The 19,022-nt window shown below is 48.4% G+C and overlaps 1 protein-coding gene across 2 annotated transcripts in view; it reads right to left on the bottom strand.

Annotated features, from left to right (window-relative positions):
- The window catches only part of VIPR2 (vasoactive intestinal peptide receptor 2), a 69,756-nt gene that overhangs the window by 13,842 nt on the left and 36,892 nt on the right, over positions 1-19,022 (bottom strand). For both annotated transcript variants that reach the window (XM_027051155.2, XM_027051156.2), the window contains 2 exons: positions 5,658-5,755; positions 207-348 (listed from right to left, as the gene is read on the bottom strand). In XM_027051155.2, the coding sequence (XP_026906956.1) occupies positions 207-348; positions 5,658-5,755 (240 nt within the window). The remainder of the gene's footprint in view (positions 1-206; positions 349-5,657; positions 5,756-19,022) is intronic.

The raw sequence follows: 19,022 nt of genomic DNA, 5'->3' as shown, positions 1-19,022 counted from the left end.
CCAGACCCCTGCGCTTCTCGGGCCTGGCCCCTTGCCTTCACCGGTGCCTCAGAGACCCCTGTGTGCTGGCTATGGGACTTCATCACAGTGTGAGCTGGGGACAGAGACAAAGGGGTGGGGCAGTAAGGAGGCAAAGGGCTCTGGGGCCGTTCACAAAGGCCACCCTCCCCTCAGTGACAGGATCCTGCTCACAGGGATAGCCTTACCCAGGAGGATGGCTGGTCAGGGCAGTGCAGCGTGCCTGAGCTGGAGTACAGAATATCGTCCTTGACCAACACTGAGATGGCTCTTAGGATGAAGGAGAGGAACAGGTTCAGGTGGATGTAGTTCCGGGTACAATGCAGCTTCCTGTGGTGGGGGAGGCAGGGATGAGGGGTGGGAGAGGCAGGGATGAGGGGTGGGGGAAGGGTTAGATAATCAAACTCGGATGTTGTGAACACATTAACAATTACCTATGTGGCTTTAATCTTAAGGTTTTCTTCTTTTTGTATGGAAGTTACTGTTCCTTACTGTATATTTGGGAATGTTTTCAGTTTTGCATTATGGTAACTATTTTCTACATCAAGCTTTTCCTTTATTTCTGATGAGCTCCTCAGGCTGGGGTTGTGAAATAGGATTTCACGATAACACTGTAAAGCAAACGGTGCTGAGTCCGGAGCCTGCAATGGCGAGTGCCCACTTCCAGCCGCCAAGACCCCACCTCCTCACAGCCAATTTCCTGCGAGGCCCATAGCGTGATCTGCCTTGGAACTCAACTTTAATGATACCTTGCTTCTCTAAAAAGTGCTTGGAACATTTTGTTTCTAATTCTCTTGTACCACTTAAATTCTGCTCTGGAGAACACTTATTTGGGCATTTGATTTGACGTGGACTTTTAATTCAGAGCCCTCAGGAAGCAAGCTTCACACAAGCGCACTCCCACAGTCACTACTAGACCTTTAGGGTTAAGTAAAGGTGCCATTTTTGAAGGACATTAGAAAACACACTGCAGAAGTCTTGCATGAGAGGCTGGAAAGAAGCAGCTTATCTGACCACCTCCCCCCAAGAGGTCAGTGTGATTTCAGAAAGCCACCTGAGGACTCAGGATTGTGGCCAGAGTGGCCAGGACCTAGAGGACCAAGACCCAGGCGAGAAGGGAGACACCGAGATGCACCCTACGTCCTCCCTCCGCCTCGGATCTCCTCATGTGAGGCAGCTACCCACACAAGGTGTGCCGTGCTGGGTGAGAGGCCGAGGGATGGGGCCAAAGCAGTGGCTAAGGAAGTAAGGCTGGGAAGAAATGTTAGCAATCTCACGCACTGAGCAATGGCTACTGGGATTCAGGGCCTGCAGGAACAGAGGCGCTCCTGGGCTTTAATTAGAAACCCGGGAAGAGCTATGATCTAGGAACTATGACAAACCAGAAACAACAGACTTCCCAAAGCTTGAGACATGGTCTCAAATCAGCTCAACCCCCGAGTGGCTCAGGGTGATCTGCCCATCTTGCTAGAAAAATTAAATCCTCTCTGTAGCAAGATATCACCCAAAGCCTCTACAATTTAATTATTTGTAATTTCAAAAATGAATTACAAGGCGTGCCGGGAACAGGAGCTAATGATCAAATGCAACAAAAACCCCAGGGAATAGAAGGAGATTCAGATACTGGCATTTTAAGACATGCACTGTCTTGCTCAGATTTACATAGTCAAGAAAACTGATGAAGAGGTAGAGAATTGTATTAAAGAACGGAATTGATTACAACAATCAAATGGAACACTGAAAACTCAGAAAGAACCCTGAAATGAACAAATAGCTGAGTCTGATGTTAGATCAGACGTAGTACATGAGAATACTCTGAATTAGAAAACATATCAGTGGAGTAAGTATAGATGAAAGCAGAGACAAAATGAGGGAAAGCACAGAAACAGTGTAGGAAATATAAGGGAAAATGGTGAAAACCCTGAACCCATGACAGTACGGTTTGGGAAGAAACAGGAGACAAAAAAGGAAGAAGCAATATTTAAAGAATACTAGGTAAGAATTTTGGGAAACTAGTAAAACCCAGTAACAGATTAAAGGAATGTTATTAACCCCGAGAAGCAGAAATACCAAGGAAACCGCATTAAGTCCCATGATGGTGCAGCTGCTGAAAACCCGAGACCAAACAAAACCCTCGAGGCGTCTGGGCAAAATGACGCATCCCTTCAGTGCAGCAGCAGTGAGACTGGCAGCTGACTTTAAAAAGAAGAACGAGGCTCATGTTTAACGTGATGACAGAAAATAGCTGCCGATAAGGAATTCAACACTCTTGAAAGTATTCTCAAATGAAGGCAAAATTAAGGTGATCTCAGGCAATCAAAAACCATGAGGAGTCATTGCTGGCAGGCCTGTGCTGACAGATACCGAAGGGGGTCGTCAGGCAGAAGGGGAAGGACCCCAGGTGGAGACACGAAATACAGGAAGGAACTCGGGGAAGATGAAGACGTCTCTAAACAGATACTGACTCTAAATGACGGCAACTATAATGACCTATGGCCTTAAAATGGACGTCGGATTAAAATACAGCACATGGGGCGCCTGGGTGGCGCAGTCGGTTAAGCGTCCGACTTCAGCCAGGTCACGATCTCGCGGTCCGGGAGTTCGAGCGCCGCGTCAGGCTCTGGGCTGATGGCTCAGAGCCTGGAGCCTGTTTCGGATTCTGTGTCTCCCTCTCTCTCTGCCCCTCCCCCGTTCATGCTCTGTCTCTCTCTGTCCCAAAAATAAATAAACGTTGAAAAAAAAAATTAAAAAAAAATAAAATACAGCACAAAACACAAAAGGCATGGGTGGGGGTAAGTGGAATTAAAATGTAAAGTCTCCAGTTGATGGGGAAGTGGTAAAAATAGCAATTGGAGGTTAACTCCTAGGAGACAAGGATGCGTGTTGCAATTTTGGGGTGATGCCTAGAAGAAGAACAGAATGTATAACAACCTTAAAGGGGAAAATTAATAAAAATATCCAACAAATTGAAAGAAATAGGCAATGCGTGTGAAAGTCTGCTCCTCGCGGGAACAGCTCTCCTGGAAAGCGGCCTCTTTGCCCCACGCTGTCCTGTGCCCACTGCCCCTCAGGCTGGCTGCATTCACTCATCTCTCAAACCACCGTTCTCCCTTCCCTTCCCTTCCCTCCCCTCCCCTCCCCTCCCCTTCCCTTCCCCTCCCCTTCTCTCCTTCCCTCCCCTTCCCTTCCCCTCTCCTCTCCTCTCCTCTTCTTTTTTCTCCTTCTCACTCTCTCTCACCCATGACATTCCCCTGAGTGCAGCGGGGGGCTTATCGCTGTCACTCAGAGATGAACACACACTAAATCCAAATAAATCACATTTGCTGAGTTTCTTAGCTGAGTCCTTTATCCCTCAGCGCTCAGTGTAACATTTCACTGCCGAGTATGGATCTGCACTGGATGAAGGGTGGAGCGGAGACCGTGGCCTCCAGAGAAGCCGCGCTGGAGCCCGCTCAGGCTCGGCGGCTAGAACGGAACCCCAACAACTCCCGAGGGTGGAGGGAGGGGCGGGCGGTGGCGCATCTGTCCAGTTCTGCAAGCTGGGTGCTCGGCACCTCTGTGGGCTGCCCTCCTCTCGCGGGTAGGACGGGGACAGCAGTGGCACTTCCTGCCTGAGCTAACGTAAGGACTGAGTTAATAAACACCCAGAGAGTGTGTGGTGTGGTCTGTGTTAGCAACCGGCGCGGTTGCTCCCGAGCTCGTGGGATTGGAGCTGCTTTGGCAAGTGCCTGGACCTCACACGCACTCAAAGATGGCGGCTGCGACGACCACCCAGCGAATCCCACGCAAAAGTAGGTCGTGTGTTTGTTATTCAAGTCTATGCTGCACTTTGGACTTGGCGTAGGAGATATGTCAGGCCGTTTCTGTGTTTGTAAAAGAAGAACATGGTTACTTCATGCTTTCTTAGCTATGAGGCCACTATGAACAGCAAGTGTTCCACGACTGTAAGTAATTCTGTTTCCTGAGTGGCATTACTGGGTTGGAAATGGAGTTAGTTTTACAGTCGGGAGTTTGAAATCGACACTTGTGGCATGGGACACATAAGCGCAGCTGACAGATGGAGGCAGCAGCGTAAGCGCCTCTGTGGCCCAAGGTGGAGGCGGACCCGAGGGCTTGCACATCAGCTCTGGACACTTTTCCTGGTGGCCGTGACACTCCGAACCAGCAGCAGAATGACACCGAAGCAGACATGTCCTTTCCTAACCAAGTGTCACCAGTGGGTGACTAACGAGGTCCATGTATAAAAGACTGTTTGATACTCATGATGCCATCTGAGATTCTCTTAAGGACCCACATCCACATTTGCAAAACTTCCAAAATGCCATTAGGCTGGCTAATTCAGTATGTCATGTATCACAAATCTGAGAGAAATCACCAATGCCACGGATACGGATTGTTCAAGATGGGAACTCTTTAAACATAAGCTGAAATTCTTCTAGTTCAAGTTACCCTTATTGAGTCACCAGCTTACCTCCCTACATTTTTCCTTTCTTTTTCTTTAATCTTTAACCATTTGAAGATTTAAAAATACATAATAAAATACGAAAGATAGAACAGATATCAATGTTGCACCAGAGTTGTTCCTTTTCTTTTCAGAACTAGAATATGATGGTGACTACCCCACACTGGATTAAAGGTACTGATGTACTCTTTCTGAGAATTACTACCCTCTAGATATGTTTGAGATGCCTGAAAAAAATAAACGACTTTATTACACTTGAAGGGATTCTCAGCTGCGTTCTTCATCAGTTTTCACTTGTTTACTTCCAAGTATGGATCTCCTAATGGGCTGTCTGTTAGTTTCTAAAATATTCCATTTGTTTTATCTTTGATTTTATCTGAATACTGGCCAATGTTTGAACGAATCTGTGTGAAGATAAATAAGATTAAATCCCTGTTAAAATAAGTGGGATATCATCCAGTTTATTTGGTGCTAGTAATACTCAAGCGTTTCAAGCCAGAAGCTTCTGTTCTGAAACCAAAGCCTCTAACTCTAACCCTGACCAACCAGCCGTATGCAGTGTATGTTGTTAGTTACTGAAAAGACCTACCAGCGGCTCAGGTAAGGGGGGATCTCTAACCTCACCAGCAGGGGAATAATGCAAAATTTAGAGTGCTGACTGCATGCCACAGAGCTTCACTAGCACCCACACTTTACAGGTCATAGACAGGTTAAGTAATTTGTCCGAGGTCACACAGCTACTAAGAGACTGACCCAGGACTTGAACCCAGGCAGTCTGACCCTTGCTTTCATACTCTTGACCACAGTGTAGTGTCTCTTAATAAAGCACCGATGCCCCAAATGTAGCTGCTTTCTGAGTAGCAAGGGTGAGATCACATTGCTTCTGTATTTTCAAAAGATTTGCACAATGGCTAACATTCAGTAAACAGTAGTTGAACTGAATTCTTGTCCAAAGGCAGTATTATCTCTTTATATAAGAAATGCAGAATAGTTAAATAAAAATGTAAATATTAGCATCATATTTCACACAAGCATTCCCCGAGGGAGTTTTATTGATTTAACACACAGAGAGAGGGCTTGGAGGCAGTGACCTTCTGTCCTCCTCTGATGGGCCTAGACGGCTTAAATGGACAATTTCTGGTCTTAGACTGCAGAACTGCTCATTTCTGATACTTACCTGAAGAGGCAAAGAATTATGCTTCCGGTTGTCAGGGAAATCAGGGAGACACTGTAGCCCAGCGTGTAAATGGCTTTCACCAGAACGTAAAACGCAATCTGCAAAGAAAGAAAAACACACATGTGAGCTTTTGGTGGCCAGCAGTGGACAAAGCATAGGTTCCCACATCTGGCCACATGCTTCCTTTCATGCAGGGCTCTTGGCTGCTGATGGCCGGGCACACGAGAGACAGTGTCACTTCACAGCCCACCTCCATTCTTCTTAATGCTTATTCATTTTTGAGAGACAGAGATAGAGTCCGAGTGGGGGAGGGGCAGAGGGAGATGGAGACAGAATCTGAAGCAAGTTCCAGGCTCCGAGCTGTTAGCAGAGCTGATGTGGGGCTTGAACCCACGAACCATGAGATCCTGACCTGAGCCGAAGTCATATGCTTACCCAACTGAGCCACCCAGGTGCCCAAGCCCACCTCCATTCTGAACCCAGACATTTTATTCACCTCTTTAAATGCCCACATTTTTCCTTAAAATTCATTGTGGATGACTTTGTATGGAGCAAGGAGAAGACTGACCTGAAGGGGTTCCCAGCTTCACTGTCTGATCACTGTTCTGCTGCTGAGACCAGAGGGGTTTGGAGGGGTGCTTCCTGTGAGAGAGCCCCAGCAACCACAGGAACTGGCTGGTTTTGCAAATGTATTCTGACCTAACTGGGTTTACACTGCCCTGGGCCCTGGGAGTGGGGACCATGGGACATTCTGCACTGGCCCTGATTTCTCCATAGCCCGGTTCACACCAGCTTAGTTCTAAACTGTAGAGAGGGGTTGTGCCCACCAGGGACACACTGAGCAGAGCCCTCACCCTGGGGTCATTGAGCTAACTCGGGTGCAGGCTGGGGCAGGAGGGGTGGCCCGATGAGGCCTTTGCTCCTGCAGCTTCACGGGGCTCGGCCACCGCCACAGGCCAGCGGACCCCTGTAGGCTGGCCTGCACCCACCACCCATCCCTGTGTTGTTCTTAACATCAAGGTGATGCCTTCAACAAGGGTTTTCCCTCTCTGTTACCCTTGTTATTGGAGGCTCAATACTGTAATGACATATTTCAGAAGTAAACTATAATATTTGGAAAAATGAGCTTCTAGTTAAGATTTAATGAGAAAATGAAACGAATTAGTCTAGCCTCTCAAATAGTTCAGGCAATCAAGATTAGCTTGAAGTTCGACCTGGCAAGCTAATGTATTATCTGATATCAGGAGGATTTTTCCTTGTTGAACCTTAAGACGCAAAGAAAGATCCCCGTTTTAGACTTTAAGGAGTCTGCACCTGTGATGACACTGTTGGCATTCTTTTTAGCTCAAGAAGAGACGCGAGGGCATGCTGGCATTCTGAAAGTGTCTTTGAAAACTCTAATTTTAAGTCTTTGTCCATTTTCTATTCTCTGTACTGAGTGAGGGATTATAAATAGGACTGGGGATTTTGTTTTGTGGTCAGAGTTCACATTAAATAACGGAAAATGCAATATTTTAAACCTACCAAAAGCATAGAAAACAATATAATGTATACATATCGTATAATATCTAATATATACATAACATGTAATATGTTACATACATATTAATATAATACATCTACATATCTATAATATACGTTATATGTTATATACGTATAATACATCTATAATATACCTACCAATAGTCACCAAAACCAGGACGACAACTGAGTCAGACCCCGGGGATGCCCCAGGTAACCACTTTGCTTATGCTGGGGTGCTGACCCCCATGATGCCCTCACAGGGTGTGTGCATGTGATCAGTACCTCGTGCTATTGCTCTGATGTTTTAGTTTTATTCTGTGCACGTGCTGCGTGTAACTTTTATCTCCCCGTCAACTGTTATTTGCTGTCCAGTATTTACTTTACCTTGTTTTTTAGTGCCTTCTGCCTAATTTTACCATTGCTTAAAATTTTTTTTTTTTATGTTTTTAATTTTATTTTTGACAGAGAGAGAGACAGAGCGTGAGCAGGGGAGGGGCAGAGAGAGAGGAGACACAGAATCTGAAACAGGTTCCAGGCTCTGAGCTGTCAGCACAGAGCCCAATGCAGGACACGAACCCACGAGCTGTGAGATCATGACCTGAGCCAAAGTCAGATGCTTAACCAGCTGAGCCCCCCAGATGTCCCTACTGTTGCTTTAAATAGTCAAGTCTTTGCTAGGCTTCCTTATCTATCTATCTATCTATCTATCTATTTATGCTTACATTATTTCTTGATTCTCAGTTCTTCTTTCTGGCTTCATAGTCTCCTCTGAAGCACATTCCTTGGGCATTTTTAATGAGGGTTTGCTGGTTGTGGACCCTGTTGGTTTGTTTTTCTGAGATGTCTCCTTCCCTTTCATTTTTGGGTGGAAGTTCAGCTTCAGCACAGTCTGAGTGGACGGTCATCTTCTCCAGGCCCTTGGAAGGCACCTGCTGTCTGTCCTGCTGCTCTTGTGCGTGCAGGGGGCCGTCTGTTCTCGGTCTCTGGCATTTCCTGGCCTCGGCGCCATTGCCTGGCCGTGGCCTTCTCTCTGTTTTGGGGTGATCCTGCTGTCCGCATCGGAGAACTGGTGCATCACCCGGGCTGTTAGCCATGGCATGTTCTCCTGCCAGGCTTGCCGTCAGACTGGCCAGCTGTCCTCCCGAGTGGTTCCCTCTCCCTACCGCATCCGGTGCTGCGTCCCTGGTGCCCACACTCCTCACTGCAGAGCCTGCCTCTGAGCTCCTATGTGATATATCTTCCTGGCTTTTATTTTTAGGTTGATTTTTTCCCAGATAAGTTCTGGCTACAGCGTCTTGTTTCAGGTTTATATTTTTAATTTCCACTTTTTCAAAAACATTTCAAATGTACTCATGCCTGCTCACTTCATTATCTGAAGCTTTGAGGATGTAGCCTCACTTTGGTACCTGCGGACTTGCACACACAGTGGCTCCTTCTTTGTGTAGTTTGTGCACTGGGGAGACAAGCTTGTCCTCGGACTTGATCTGTGGGCCCTTGAGGCCTGGGTGAAGATGCTTCCTTCCAGAAGCACCTGTGTACCGGAGCCGGACACTTCCGCTGCGTCCAGTTCAGGACACTTTACGTGAATGTCCAGCTTAGGGTTTCTGTACCAGGCAGAAGACACAAATGGGAAAACCCAGCTTTCAGGGGGACACACCTGTGGTGACAGATTTTTAGATTTTCCTCCTGGAAAGCAAATGCAGGTAAGAAAATTTTCTTTGTCACCTCTGTGGTCTGATTTTTGGTCTAGCTCTCCACTCCAGCCGCCCACCACCATCTGCACTGGGAAGCCGTTCATCCCAGCTCTTCATGATGACCCAGCAGTTGCCCTGGGAACCAGCCACCCCTGTTGCCTGGCACCTGTTCTCGGCTCTTTTATTGAGATTTTTTTTTTTTTTTTTTTTTTTTTTTTTTTTTACTTTCTTGAAATCTCAGCTGTGTATTTTAAAGCAGCATTGTTATACCTTACTTAGTATTTTTGGGTGATTTGTAGTGGGAAGTTTTTACCCCCAATTTCTTGCTGAACTTGTGGTCCTACTGGTTAATTTAATTCATTCTGCTCAACCCATTACTGAGCACTTAATTGGAACCAGACACTGAGCAAGGTGCTTTGGGTACAGGATGAGTGAGAGAAGGGCCCCACCCACGAGGAACAGGATACAATGCATGAGCTGGACATTGAGATAGGTATGAATTAAGACATTTTTATGTGTTCACTAAAAAAAAAAAAAAGGAATAAGAGAAAAAAAGAGGAATATACACATTTCAATTTATATTACTTTGCTTAAAGCTGTAATGTTTTCAATCACTTAAGAGGGGTTAATTTGGTCATTTGCAAATTGCCTCTGCTAAGGCCTTTGCAAAGCAGAGCAGACCCCAGGGCGAGCTAGAGACCTCAGTGGAAGGCAGCACTGGGGAAGTCTCACAGAACAAAGCACAGAACAGCCATGTAGCAACAACTGAGAACCGTGATTACATGCAGCGTGCAGTGCTTAGCAGACAGGAAACTTTCACACAGCTGACTTTTAAGAGAATGAGGCAAATCACAAGAAAATCGGGGGTGTCTGCAGGATGACAACTTTTGGGGTTTCTTCTGGGTGCACCCAAACTCCTGTAACACCACCTATGTGGACAGAACTGAAGAATAAAAATTAATGTTTAGAACATGAACCCTGAAGGACTGTGTGGAGTTTTTCCATCTTTGATGCAAGTTTAAATTTATTTTCACTAGAAGTGGCTAAAACCAGCTAAGTGGTTTCAAGAACCGCATAGAGGGTCTACACAGGTGCTTTTGTCCCCAGGTTCCAGGGTCTTCCCAGGTCCTACCTCCCAAACCAGCTTTCTTCCCTGGGGGTCCCAAGTTAGACCCTCTGCCTCAGCCCCTGAGAGACCGCACATCCCCATTTGGGGCCTTCTGAGTAAATGCTTGTTTCCGAGAGGCTCCATGATCCTTGGTCCATCTCGTCATGAATACTGACTTACATTCTGCATGATTCCCAGCTGCTCTTAGAGTGATGTCCAGACCCATTCTCACACCCAACTTTGACCCAGGGCCCTGGACTCCCCCTTGCCCACCAAGGGAGTTCAGCCAACAAGAAGGAAACCTTAAATATTAGAGCGTTCACAAGAGAACAGATGGAAAGGCTTTATCCTTTTACTCTGGATCCAGATAAGACAAATGAAGAGTCATATGAGCTCCCAAGTGTTTTGATAAGTTGGAATTCACTGTGTATAAAAAACAGGAACAAAAGGCACAGTTATATTGCCCAGCACATTGCAGAGAATCATGAAGTATTTATGGGATGAATGAGTGACTGCCCTGTCAGAGTAGAGAACATAGGTAAATAGAACAGACACAAATAATCAGATCTATAAAATCTTGTTTTTAAAGCCCATGGGACATGCTATGTATGATCGTAAAACTGAAAAGAGCAATGCAACTAACGAATATCCAACTTTTTTCTTAAATACACCTTTTTTGATTTTTTGTTTGTTTATTTTTGAGAGGGAGAGAGAGAGAGAGAGAGAGAGAGAGAGCATGAGCCGGGAAGGGGCAGAGAGAGAGGGAAACAGAGGATCCGAAGCAGGATCTGCGCTGACAGCAGGGAGCCCGATGCAGGGTTCGAACTCACGAGCGGTAAGATCACGACCTGAGCTGAAGTGGGACGCTTAACCGACTGAGCCACCCAGGCACCCCTTAAATACACTTTTAAAGAATAAAATTAGAACTAGAAAAACAGTAATTCATTTGAAAAATTTTGAATGGGAGCATTTCATAACAAATGTGTCAAAATTATAATCAGAGGCATAATTACGGCCTTAAATGTCGTTGTTAATAAATAAGAAGATAAAGCATCAACGAAAGAAGCCAGAAAAACAACGGAATGAGCCAAGTAAGACAAGAAGGAAGTAATGATAGAAACACAAGTCAGAATCAGTAGGCCGGGGCTCCCCAGGAAACAAGCCCACGAGGACACAAGTTTTCGAGTTTATCTGACGTAAGTATGAAAAGCCTAGAACAGCGAGGACGCTATAAATCATTGACATAAGTAAGTTAGGAAATGGTCAGACTTACAACACCACAGAGTGGTTTTTTTCTGTATAGGCCAAGATGAGATATGCAGTTGCCAAGTATCTAAAGGGGAAAAATAATGAGAAACAAATATCTAAATTGTATTTTATACACACACTCACATGTTTTAATTAAAGTACTAAACTCTGTGCTAACAAAGTCAAGATTTTAAGAAAATGGATAATACTCTGGAAGCGTAAAAATGATCACAACAGGTTTAAGGAAAACCTAAAAATATCAATAACCAATGAAGACCTTTTTAAAAAGTTGATGACATACAATCTGTAAAAGTGACACTGGACCCAGCGGCTTTAACAGGTGAGTCCTTCCATATTGTCTAAGCCAAAGTGTCCCTGGGATGCAAAAATTGTTCCAGAGCATAATAACAAAGGAAAAGCACAACATTTTATTTATGAAACTATCATAAGTCTGGTGTCAAATCCAGACAATATACTAAAACAAACAATAAAAATAAACAAAACTTACAGACTAATTTCACTTATGTCTGCAGAGGGAAAAGTCTCCCATAACTGTGCTCTCCCCGGCTACGCCTCCCTGAGCGGCCCGCGCTCCGCTCCGTGTCTCAGCCTCACGCCCTGCCCTTTGTGGCACATCTACCTCCCCTCGGGATGGATGGGCCTCTGTCCACCAGCCCTTGCTGGACTCCTAGCATCATTCCCTCCTTGTCCCTCTCCTCCTTCTCCAAAGTGTTGATGGGTCCCCATGTGGCTCCTGCTCTCCCCCCTCCACACACTCTCTCTGCAGGGTCTCAGCGGCTACATGCAGTGCTGACTCAGAAACCAGAACGTCTAGGCCTGACTTCTCTGGCACTTCCAGGAATTCTGTCCTCTGGCCCTCTAGAACTTTCTACCTAGGCGTCTCACATTCAGCATGCTTGAAAACTAATGCACGAACACACCCCTCTTCTGCAGCACTTGGCCTTAAATCTGGGCCTCCTAATGCCCACCTCATTTCCCGACGTCAGCACAGCAATTCAGGGTTGTCTCTGTGTGCGGTCTGTCACACACACTTTCAAGCAGTCAACAAACCCTACCACGCAGGGAGGGGCAGTCTGACTCCGAGCTTGCTTCCTTCCCATCCATGCGGCACACACCCTCTGTGTTCTGTCTACCCCGTGGCACTGGTCCTGTGGCCCACAGAGCAAGCTTCCACGCCAGCCGTTTGCGAGCTTGGATGCAGGTGAGAACTTCCTGGCGCCCCCTTGCTGGTCTTGGTGGGGCCTAGGCTCCCAGGTGACTTTCGTGTGCATCTGGGTCTGAGAACCGTGATACCAATGGTTCTCCCAGTGTGACGCCCCCAGACGAGCAGAGACAGCAGCACCCAGGAACTTGTTGAGATGCAAACTCTCTGACCCACCTGTCCCCACCTGTCCCAGAATCAGAACCCCGGAAGGTGCGGTCCTCCAGGTGAATCTGATGCAGCTCTGCTTCTGGAACCTCTGGTCTACACTGCAGACAGGCATGAAATGTAAGTGTGACCTTCCCTGTCTCTGCTCCAAACCCCGCACAGAGGCTGCTTGAGAGTGAAGCCGTAACGAGGTCCCTACTGGCCCTCCTCAACCTTGAGCCTCCTACAAGGAGCTGGGAGCAAGTGCCAGCCACATGCTCTGTCCCTGCATTTCCATCTTTATTTTCCTACCCAGGCCTCAGCAGTTTTTGTGAGGGGCCCCTCCTCTGGGAAGCCACCCTCCCTGGTCCTCTCCTGCCCTCATGAGGTTACGCTGCCGTGGCTGGAGCTCCGTGAGAACAGGCACAACTCCTGTCCCCTTCCCGACCCAGCCTGCAGTGGGCCCCTGGGAACCCGAGGTGCAAAGCCTTTATGGTTTTCAAATCTCTCGTTACCATGTCATCCGATCTTGAGACTGCAGGGAAACAGGCCGGGGTGACTGTCTCTGCTGAGCAGAAAGGGAACTGCAGCTCTAGGGCAGTGAATAAGTGGCGTGGGAGGGGTGGGTTTGGTCGCCTGGTGCTGACCCCCAAGTCTTGGTCCTTCCGTGGGAAGTGGGAAGGACAGCACCACGCCCTTTTTCTCAAAGACTCGGTGACTTAGCACTGGCGTGGGGAGCTTGACCGTGGAACTGCCTGACCTCTGGGCCTTCCCTGAGGGTTTTCACAGGAGCATCTGGGGGTTACATCGGGGTGAACGCAGAGCTCGTTAAGCACAGCCAACAGATAGGTGTGAAGTGACTAAATCAGAGTGGCTTCGGTGCCCAGAGGAGACCAGAGCTGCCTGGGCCTCTGATGTGGCCGCTCTCTCCTTGCCTAGTGGACACGTGCTTCTTCCAGATCAAAGTTATGTCTCTCCGGGGCTTCACACATCTCTCAGATTCTGATTCTTGCACTTCTTTCAGATTTTCCCAAGACTAAGGAGGGGTCAGGGCCGTTTGGCCACAGCTCTGCTCCCTGAAGACCTCTGTCGATGGGCACCGATGGGAGAGAAATGTGCCTCCATTTCCGCATGCAGGTGAAGTGATACGTTCTGGCCGTGCCGTCTGACTGTGGATTTAGCCACCACAGGTCAATCAAGTGGGCGAACTGGCTTTGTTTTTCCCTCCAGTGAGTGGACGTAACGGATGTCCCGTTCTTAGCTGCCAGTGCCGTCCTGCCCTGAGGCAGCGCGAGAGCTGGGGCTCAGGGGACCTGAGGTGGGTGTGCCAGGATGATGATGGAGGCGAGGGAGCAGGGCCCTGGCTTGCCGTCCCTGTGCACCAGCGGCCGACGACAAGGAAGCATGTCCATCTGAAGAGATCCCAACTGAAGACCTCAACGTCCGATGCTTCAGAACCCGTGATTTCACGTTCACAAACACTCGCTTTCATGTTTGCTTTGGTCTTTTTAACACTGTCTTGTTTCCCCACAGACAGCTCCCGGGTGTGGACACAAGGGGCCTGATGGGAAGAGCCTGGCCGGCGGAGGGAACCCAGAAATGACGTCGCAGTGTTCTCTGACACAGAAAGGGCTACAGATACTTCGGGCACTGAGTGCCACGGCACGGGGACGCCCTGCAGGCCGAGCGACGAGCGGCCATGTTTCACGCCCTCCTGCATGAGTGCCAGGATAATCCCAGGTCCCCTGCGGATGTAGAGCCATGTGTTATGATCACATATTTGGGGCTGATTTACTTGGAAAAGGTTTTCATCATCATCATCATCATCATCATCATCATCACAACATTGGGAAGTGAGACAAAACAGTCCAGGAATACTTTCCTGTCTCAATACTTCCGAGAAGCCAGAGGCTCTGGAGGAGCATGTGGTGGGCAGTGGTGGTGACGGGACCCTCCACTCTGAGTCACTTCTGAGTCGCCCAGGCAGGATCTATGCTCAGCTTTCGGCTGGCGGTCCTGCCTGGGAGGCAGTGACGTCCAGCAAGGGGCCGGGTTGGCCTTTCCCAGTCAGCCTGTCACCGGGGCTGCTCCCACAGCAGCTGTGGTGGACAAGGTGATTTCTATGTCTTCTTCTAATTTTCCACGAATGCACGTGTGCTGGTGCTACAAGGGCAGACAAGGCCCTTCTCAAAACGCAGAAGCCCAGCCAGTGTTTTCCAAACAGTGAGTCATCACGAGGGTCACCACCCACTCTGATTTGCCCCGGGGCCAGGCCTGGCTTGCATCTGGTATCCTGGAGTAATTATTAATAGCTCCTCCTTTCTCTCTTGAAGGGCCAGGTTTGGCTGACATATGATGCAGTCACCCTATTTATAACCCGTTAGTAGGTTATGTGATCCATTTAGTGGGCAGTGACCAACGTTTGACGAAGAGTAGCAGAGAAAGTGTGGTTTTGTGAATGTTTGTGCTGGGTTGCAGTGTGAAATGGATTTCCAACTGTGCACTTTAATCAAAGGCGTTGGAAGCCCCTTGGCTAGACCAGAGACTCGTGACTCAGCCGTCTCAGAAGCTTTCTGGTAAGAGCTGCACCCACCTCTCACCTCTCCCTTCAGCAAACTCAAGAGACGGACACTCAGCTGTGTTTTCTTCTGAACCTACTGATGCCTTCATCACACGCATCACTGTCTGGAAAGCAATGGTCTCCCAGAACCCTCTTAGTGAAGATTAACCTGCCCATCAGCAAGTACCCCTCTGCACCAGCGGCAGAAGAAACAGCTCTCAGATAGAGAGCGTGTGTCTCAGGATGGGGCCCACATGGCTCCTGTCCTTAAGGTACACAAAGTCCTGTTGATAAACAAGACCAACACACGCCTGAAACATGAACGAGTCGCTGCTAACCTGCCTTTCTAACTCCGAATTCAGGCTGCATGGCCGAGGCTTGAGCAGGAGCAAGAAGTAGGTGGTGGGAGGCGGGGCCTTGGGTGGGGAAGGACAATGGTGCAGGTCCAGGCTGGAGGGAAGGGCAAGCTGGGGGGACGCTGGGCAGGAGGAGCAGGGATGTCCGGTCCCCAAGCGACAGCACTGGTGACGCTCACTCTGCTTCTCCCTGACTCCAGGACTTGCACATTCCATTCCCCCCAGGTGGCCGCAGGCAGGGGTTGAGGGCGGTGCTTGCTTCACTCTGCAGGACACCCCGGATGTGCCAGCAGGTCCAGGGGCTTTCGCCTTGGGGTGGCTTCTGGGCATGAAACCACCTATTTTCAGGGGGAGTGTGGTCCAAGGTTCCATTTATTTCCTGACTGAAAGGCAGAACACCAAAGCCCCTGCCCGAGACTTACACCTTGTCTCAAGATGCAGGATGAAGCCCAGGATCGCGTGTTGTAAAATGTACCAAGTTGAAGTTTTCTTCCCGCTGGTTATCGGCAAAATATCGTGTAAGACCAGCCTATTCTACTACAAGCCATTCTGCTTGGGAGGCTGAACAATATTCAGACAGTGCTGCAGCTTCTATAATCCAAAACGTAGCCCAAAGTTCATTCACTTCTTCCAGCAACCTTGGGAAGGAAGCGGACTGTTATCGTCATCTTCCCACTACACTAATGAGGAACCTGAACCCCAGGAGGGGAGAAGCCAGTTTAAGGACACAGGGCCCTCAAGCTGCAGAGGTGAGACCGGAGCCCGAGCCCCACAGCGTCATCTGTCTGGGAGAGACCAGTTACCCTTCTGTCCCGACTTTTTTTCTTCAAGAGGAATTAGCTGCTTGAAGGAGCTTGGATGTTGCCACCTCACCCTGATAATGGTAAAAGTCTGAACGACGTGACAAATCAACCACTCGTCATGGATCTGCCGGGGCGGAGGACACAGGACGAAGTGCTGCCCCAGGACTAGACAGACAGACGGTCACAGGGAGTCACTGCCAGGCACAGTCACGAGACTTATGACCCACCGGTTCAGCTGCGGTAATCCAGTGGGCCTGGTGCAGGCAAATGTGTCTGTGGAACAAAAGGGAGCTGGGACAGAGACCCACATAAGCGGGCACTGAAATGTGACAAAGGAGCAGAGTTGAGTGGAGGAAGGACAGTCTCTTTGCCACATGTCACGGGAACGGCTGGACGTCTGCACACAAAACAGGAACAGACACTCAGATCTCACACCTGCTCAAAAATTAACGCGCATAGATCACAGATTGAAATGTGAAATGTAAAACTGGGCAAGTCCTGGAAGATGTCTGAAAGAATGGAGATGCCCGGGTGTAATGATCCTTCGGAGCCACAGCACCACAGGCATGGTCTGCGGGAGAAAGAGTTGGTACCCTGGGCTTCATTAAAGCTAAACTCCTGCTCTACAAAAGCCCACGTCCGAGAGCAAGAAGGCAGGCACAGGCTGACAAAGGACTGTCACTCCAAACAAAGAACTCCCAAAACTCAACAGGGAGAAAATAAACAACCCCATTTAAACAAAACGGGCCAAACACCTTGACAGACAGCTCACCCAAGGACATGTCTAGACGGCAAGTAAGCTCACGGAGAGACGCTCCACACAAGGGCACCGCCCACGCTTCCCGTGGAGCTGAGACCCACACCCACGGTGCACGGGGTGGCAGGCACGTTCTCCGGCTCAGGCTTACGTCCCATAAACACAGGACACTGCAGGCTCATTCCCTTCTGCTCTGCTTCCCCCCCCCCCCCCCAATCAGAAAGTGACCGCAGTGCTGTGTGTCCTGGCTTGTCCGGGGATTAAATGAGATAGTCCATGTAGAGCTTAGTAACTGCTCTTAGTAAGTGATTTATGTTATGTGGTTTGATTTTATAATGAGAACCATTTTTATAATGAAAGAGATGTTAAAAGTTATTAATGCAATGATGCAAGTCCTTGTTCAGTTGAAGAAATAGTTCTCAAAGTTCCTTTGCGCATGTTCTGTGTTCACAGAAAAAGTCAGAACACGCTGGAGAGTGGTCTCCTCTTCCCCATCCAGCCCCGACTGGCATTGCCGTGGAAGGGAGGGGCAAGGCAGGGGCCCCAAGCCAGAGAATCCCTGTGGGAGATTCTGGGTGGTCAGAGGCACAACTGGAGGCTGAACAGAGGGAGTGGGAGAGCCCTGAGCTGTGACTTGGGACCTTCTCCAGTCCTTGATGCCCCACTTTCAGAGTCGAGGAGAGGTGGGCACTGATCCTGTCTGCAGACATCAGAGACATCTGGGCAGCAGGGACAGGTCCTCACTCCAGGAAGGAGTTGGGCTCCGAGGTCAGAGGGCATACGAGGGCACACGAGAGCTCAGTGCTGATGACCCAGGAGACGTGTGTGTGACCAGCAGGTGTCTGTCCTGGCATCTTATGCTTTCCTCTCCTCTGTGAGGTCACTGGCTCTTCTGAGGAAGGAGCAGACATCTGGAAAATGCCTCTGGAGAGCTCAAATGTCTCATGGAGGAGCGGGTGAAGTCAAAGATTGTCTGATGACTCCTACTCCGAAATAAAGGCTGATCTTCCAGAGAAACTCTGCACTGTTATTTAGCTTGGGGCCTGCGGCGATACTGGAAATGTGATTTTGCAGCTTCTTCACGCATGGCTGTGTGTTGACATTTTAAAGAGGAGAGGCTCGGTGGGGAGGTGGTTGTGTCCCAAGGGGCTGCCACACCACTCAGCATGCAATTCCGCCCTTTACTTTAAGTAACTGCATGGAACATTCCTATGTTGGTGTGGAGGGTTGAGAGGAAAAACGATTTTCTTTTAAATCCAAATAGGACATTTCTGAGGCAAACAGCCATAGATATTTTGGGGGCATTTTATCCCACCGAGACCTGAAAGTAACTATGAGAAACATCAGACAAACCCCAACAGACAGGCATTTACAACATCATAGGCCTATATGAAAGAGAAAGTCTGAGGAATGTTCCAGATTGAAAAACACTGAAGAGTCATGATAGCCCAGTGCAACACATGACCTTGTACTGGGCACTGACTGAAAGGGTGCCTCGATGGCAGATAAGATAACATTGAATTTCCCAAATTGGAGAACAGTGTTGAGGTTCTATCAGAGAACATCCTCACTTTAAAAAACCTGCCCTCACGTTTTAAGTGGTAAAAGGCATGTGTGTGCAACCCGCTATCCGTGGCAACAGGCATGTGCCCACAGCTCGTCGGGACATAGCAGAGCAGATGTGGCAAGACGCTGCCTGGAGAATCGGGCTGGCGACGTGTGGGTTCCCCGCACCATTTGAACATGGAAACTACTTCCAGGTCATACCACAGGCTCGACAGAGACAACGGGACCGTCAGGCATCCTCATTGTCCCGACAAAGTCCAGGGTTAAAAAGCAAATGTAACTGAGAAATGATCTGACAAACTTGGCATACATGTAAGTGTTTTATTTTGTTTTTGGACTAAAATTAGATTTATTTGAATACAAAAGTAATATATGTTCAC

Source organism: Acinonyx jubatus, chromosome A2 (genome assembly GCF_027475565.1).
Source record: "Acinonyx jubatus isolate Ajub_Pintada_27869175 chromosome A2, VMU_Ajub_asm_v1.0, whole genome shotgun sequence".
NCBI classification, from domain to species: Eukaryota; Metazoa; Chordata; class Mammalia; order Carnivora; family Felidae; genus Acinonyx; species Acinonyx jubatus.
The sequence above is the reverse complement of the archived record's forward strand: the minus strand, read 5'-3'. Positions and strand labels throughout refer to the sequence as shown.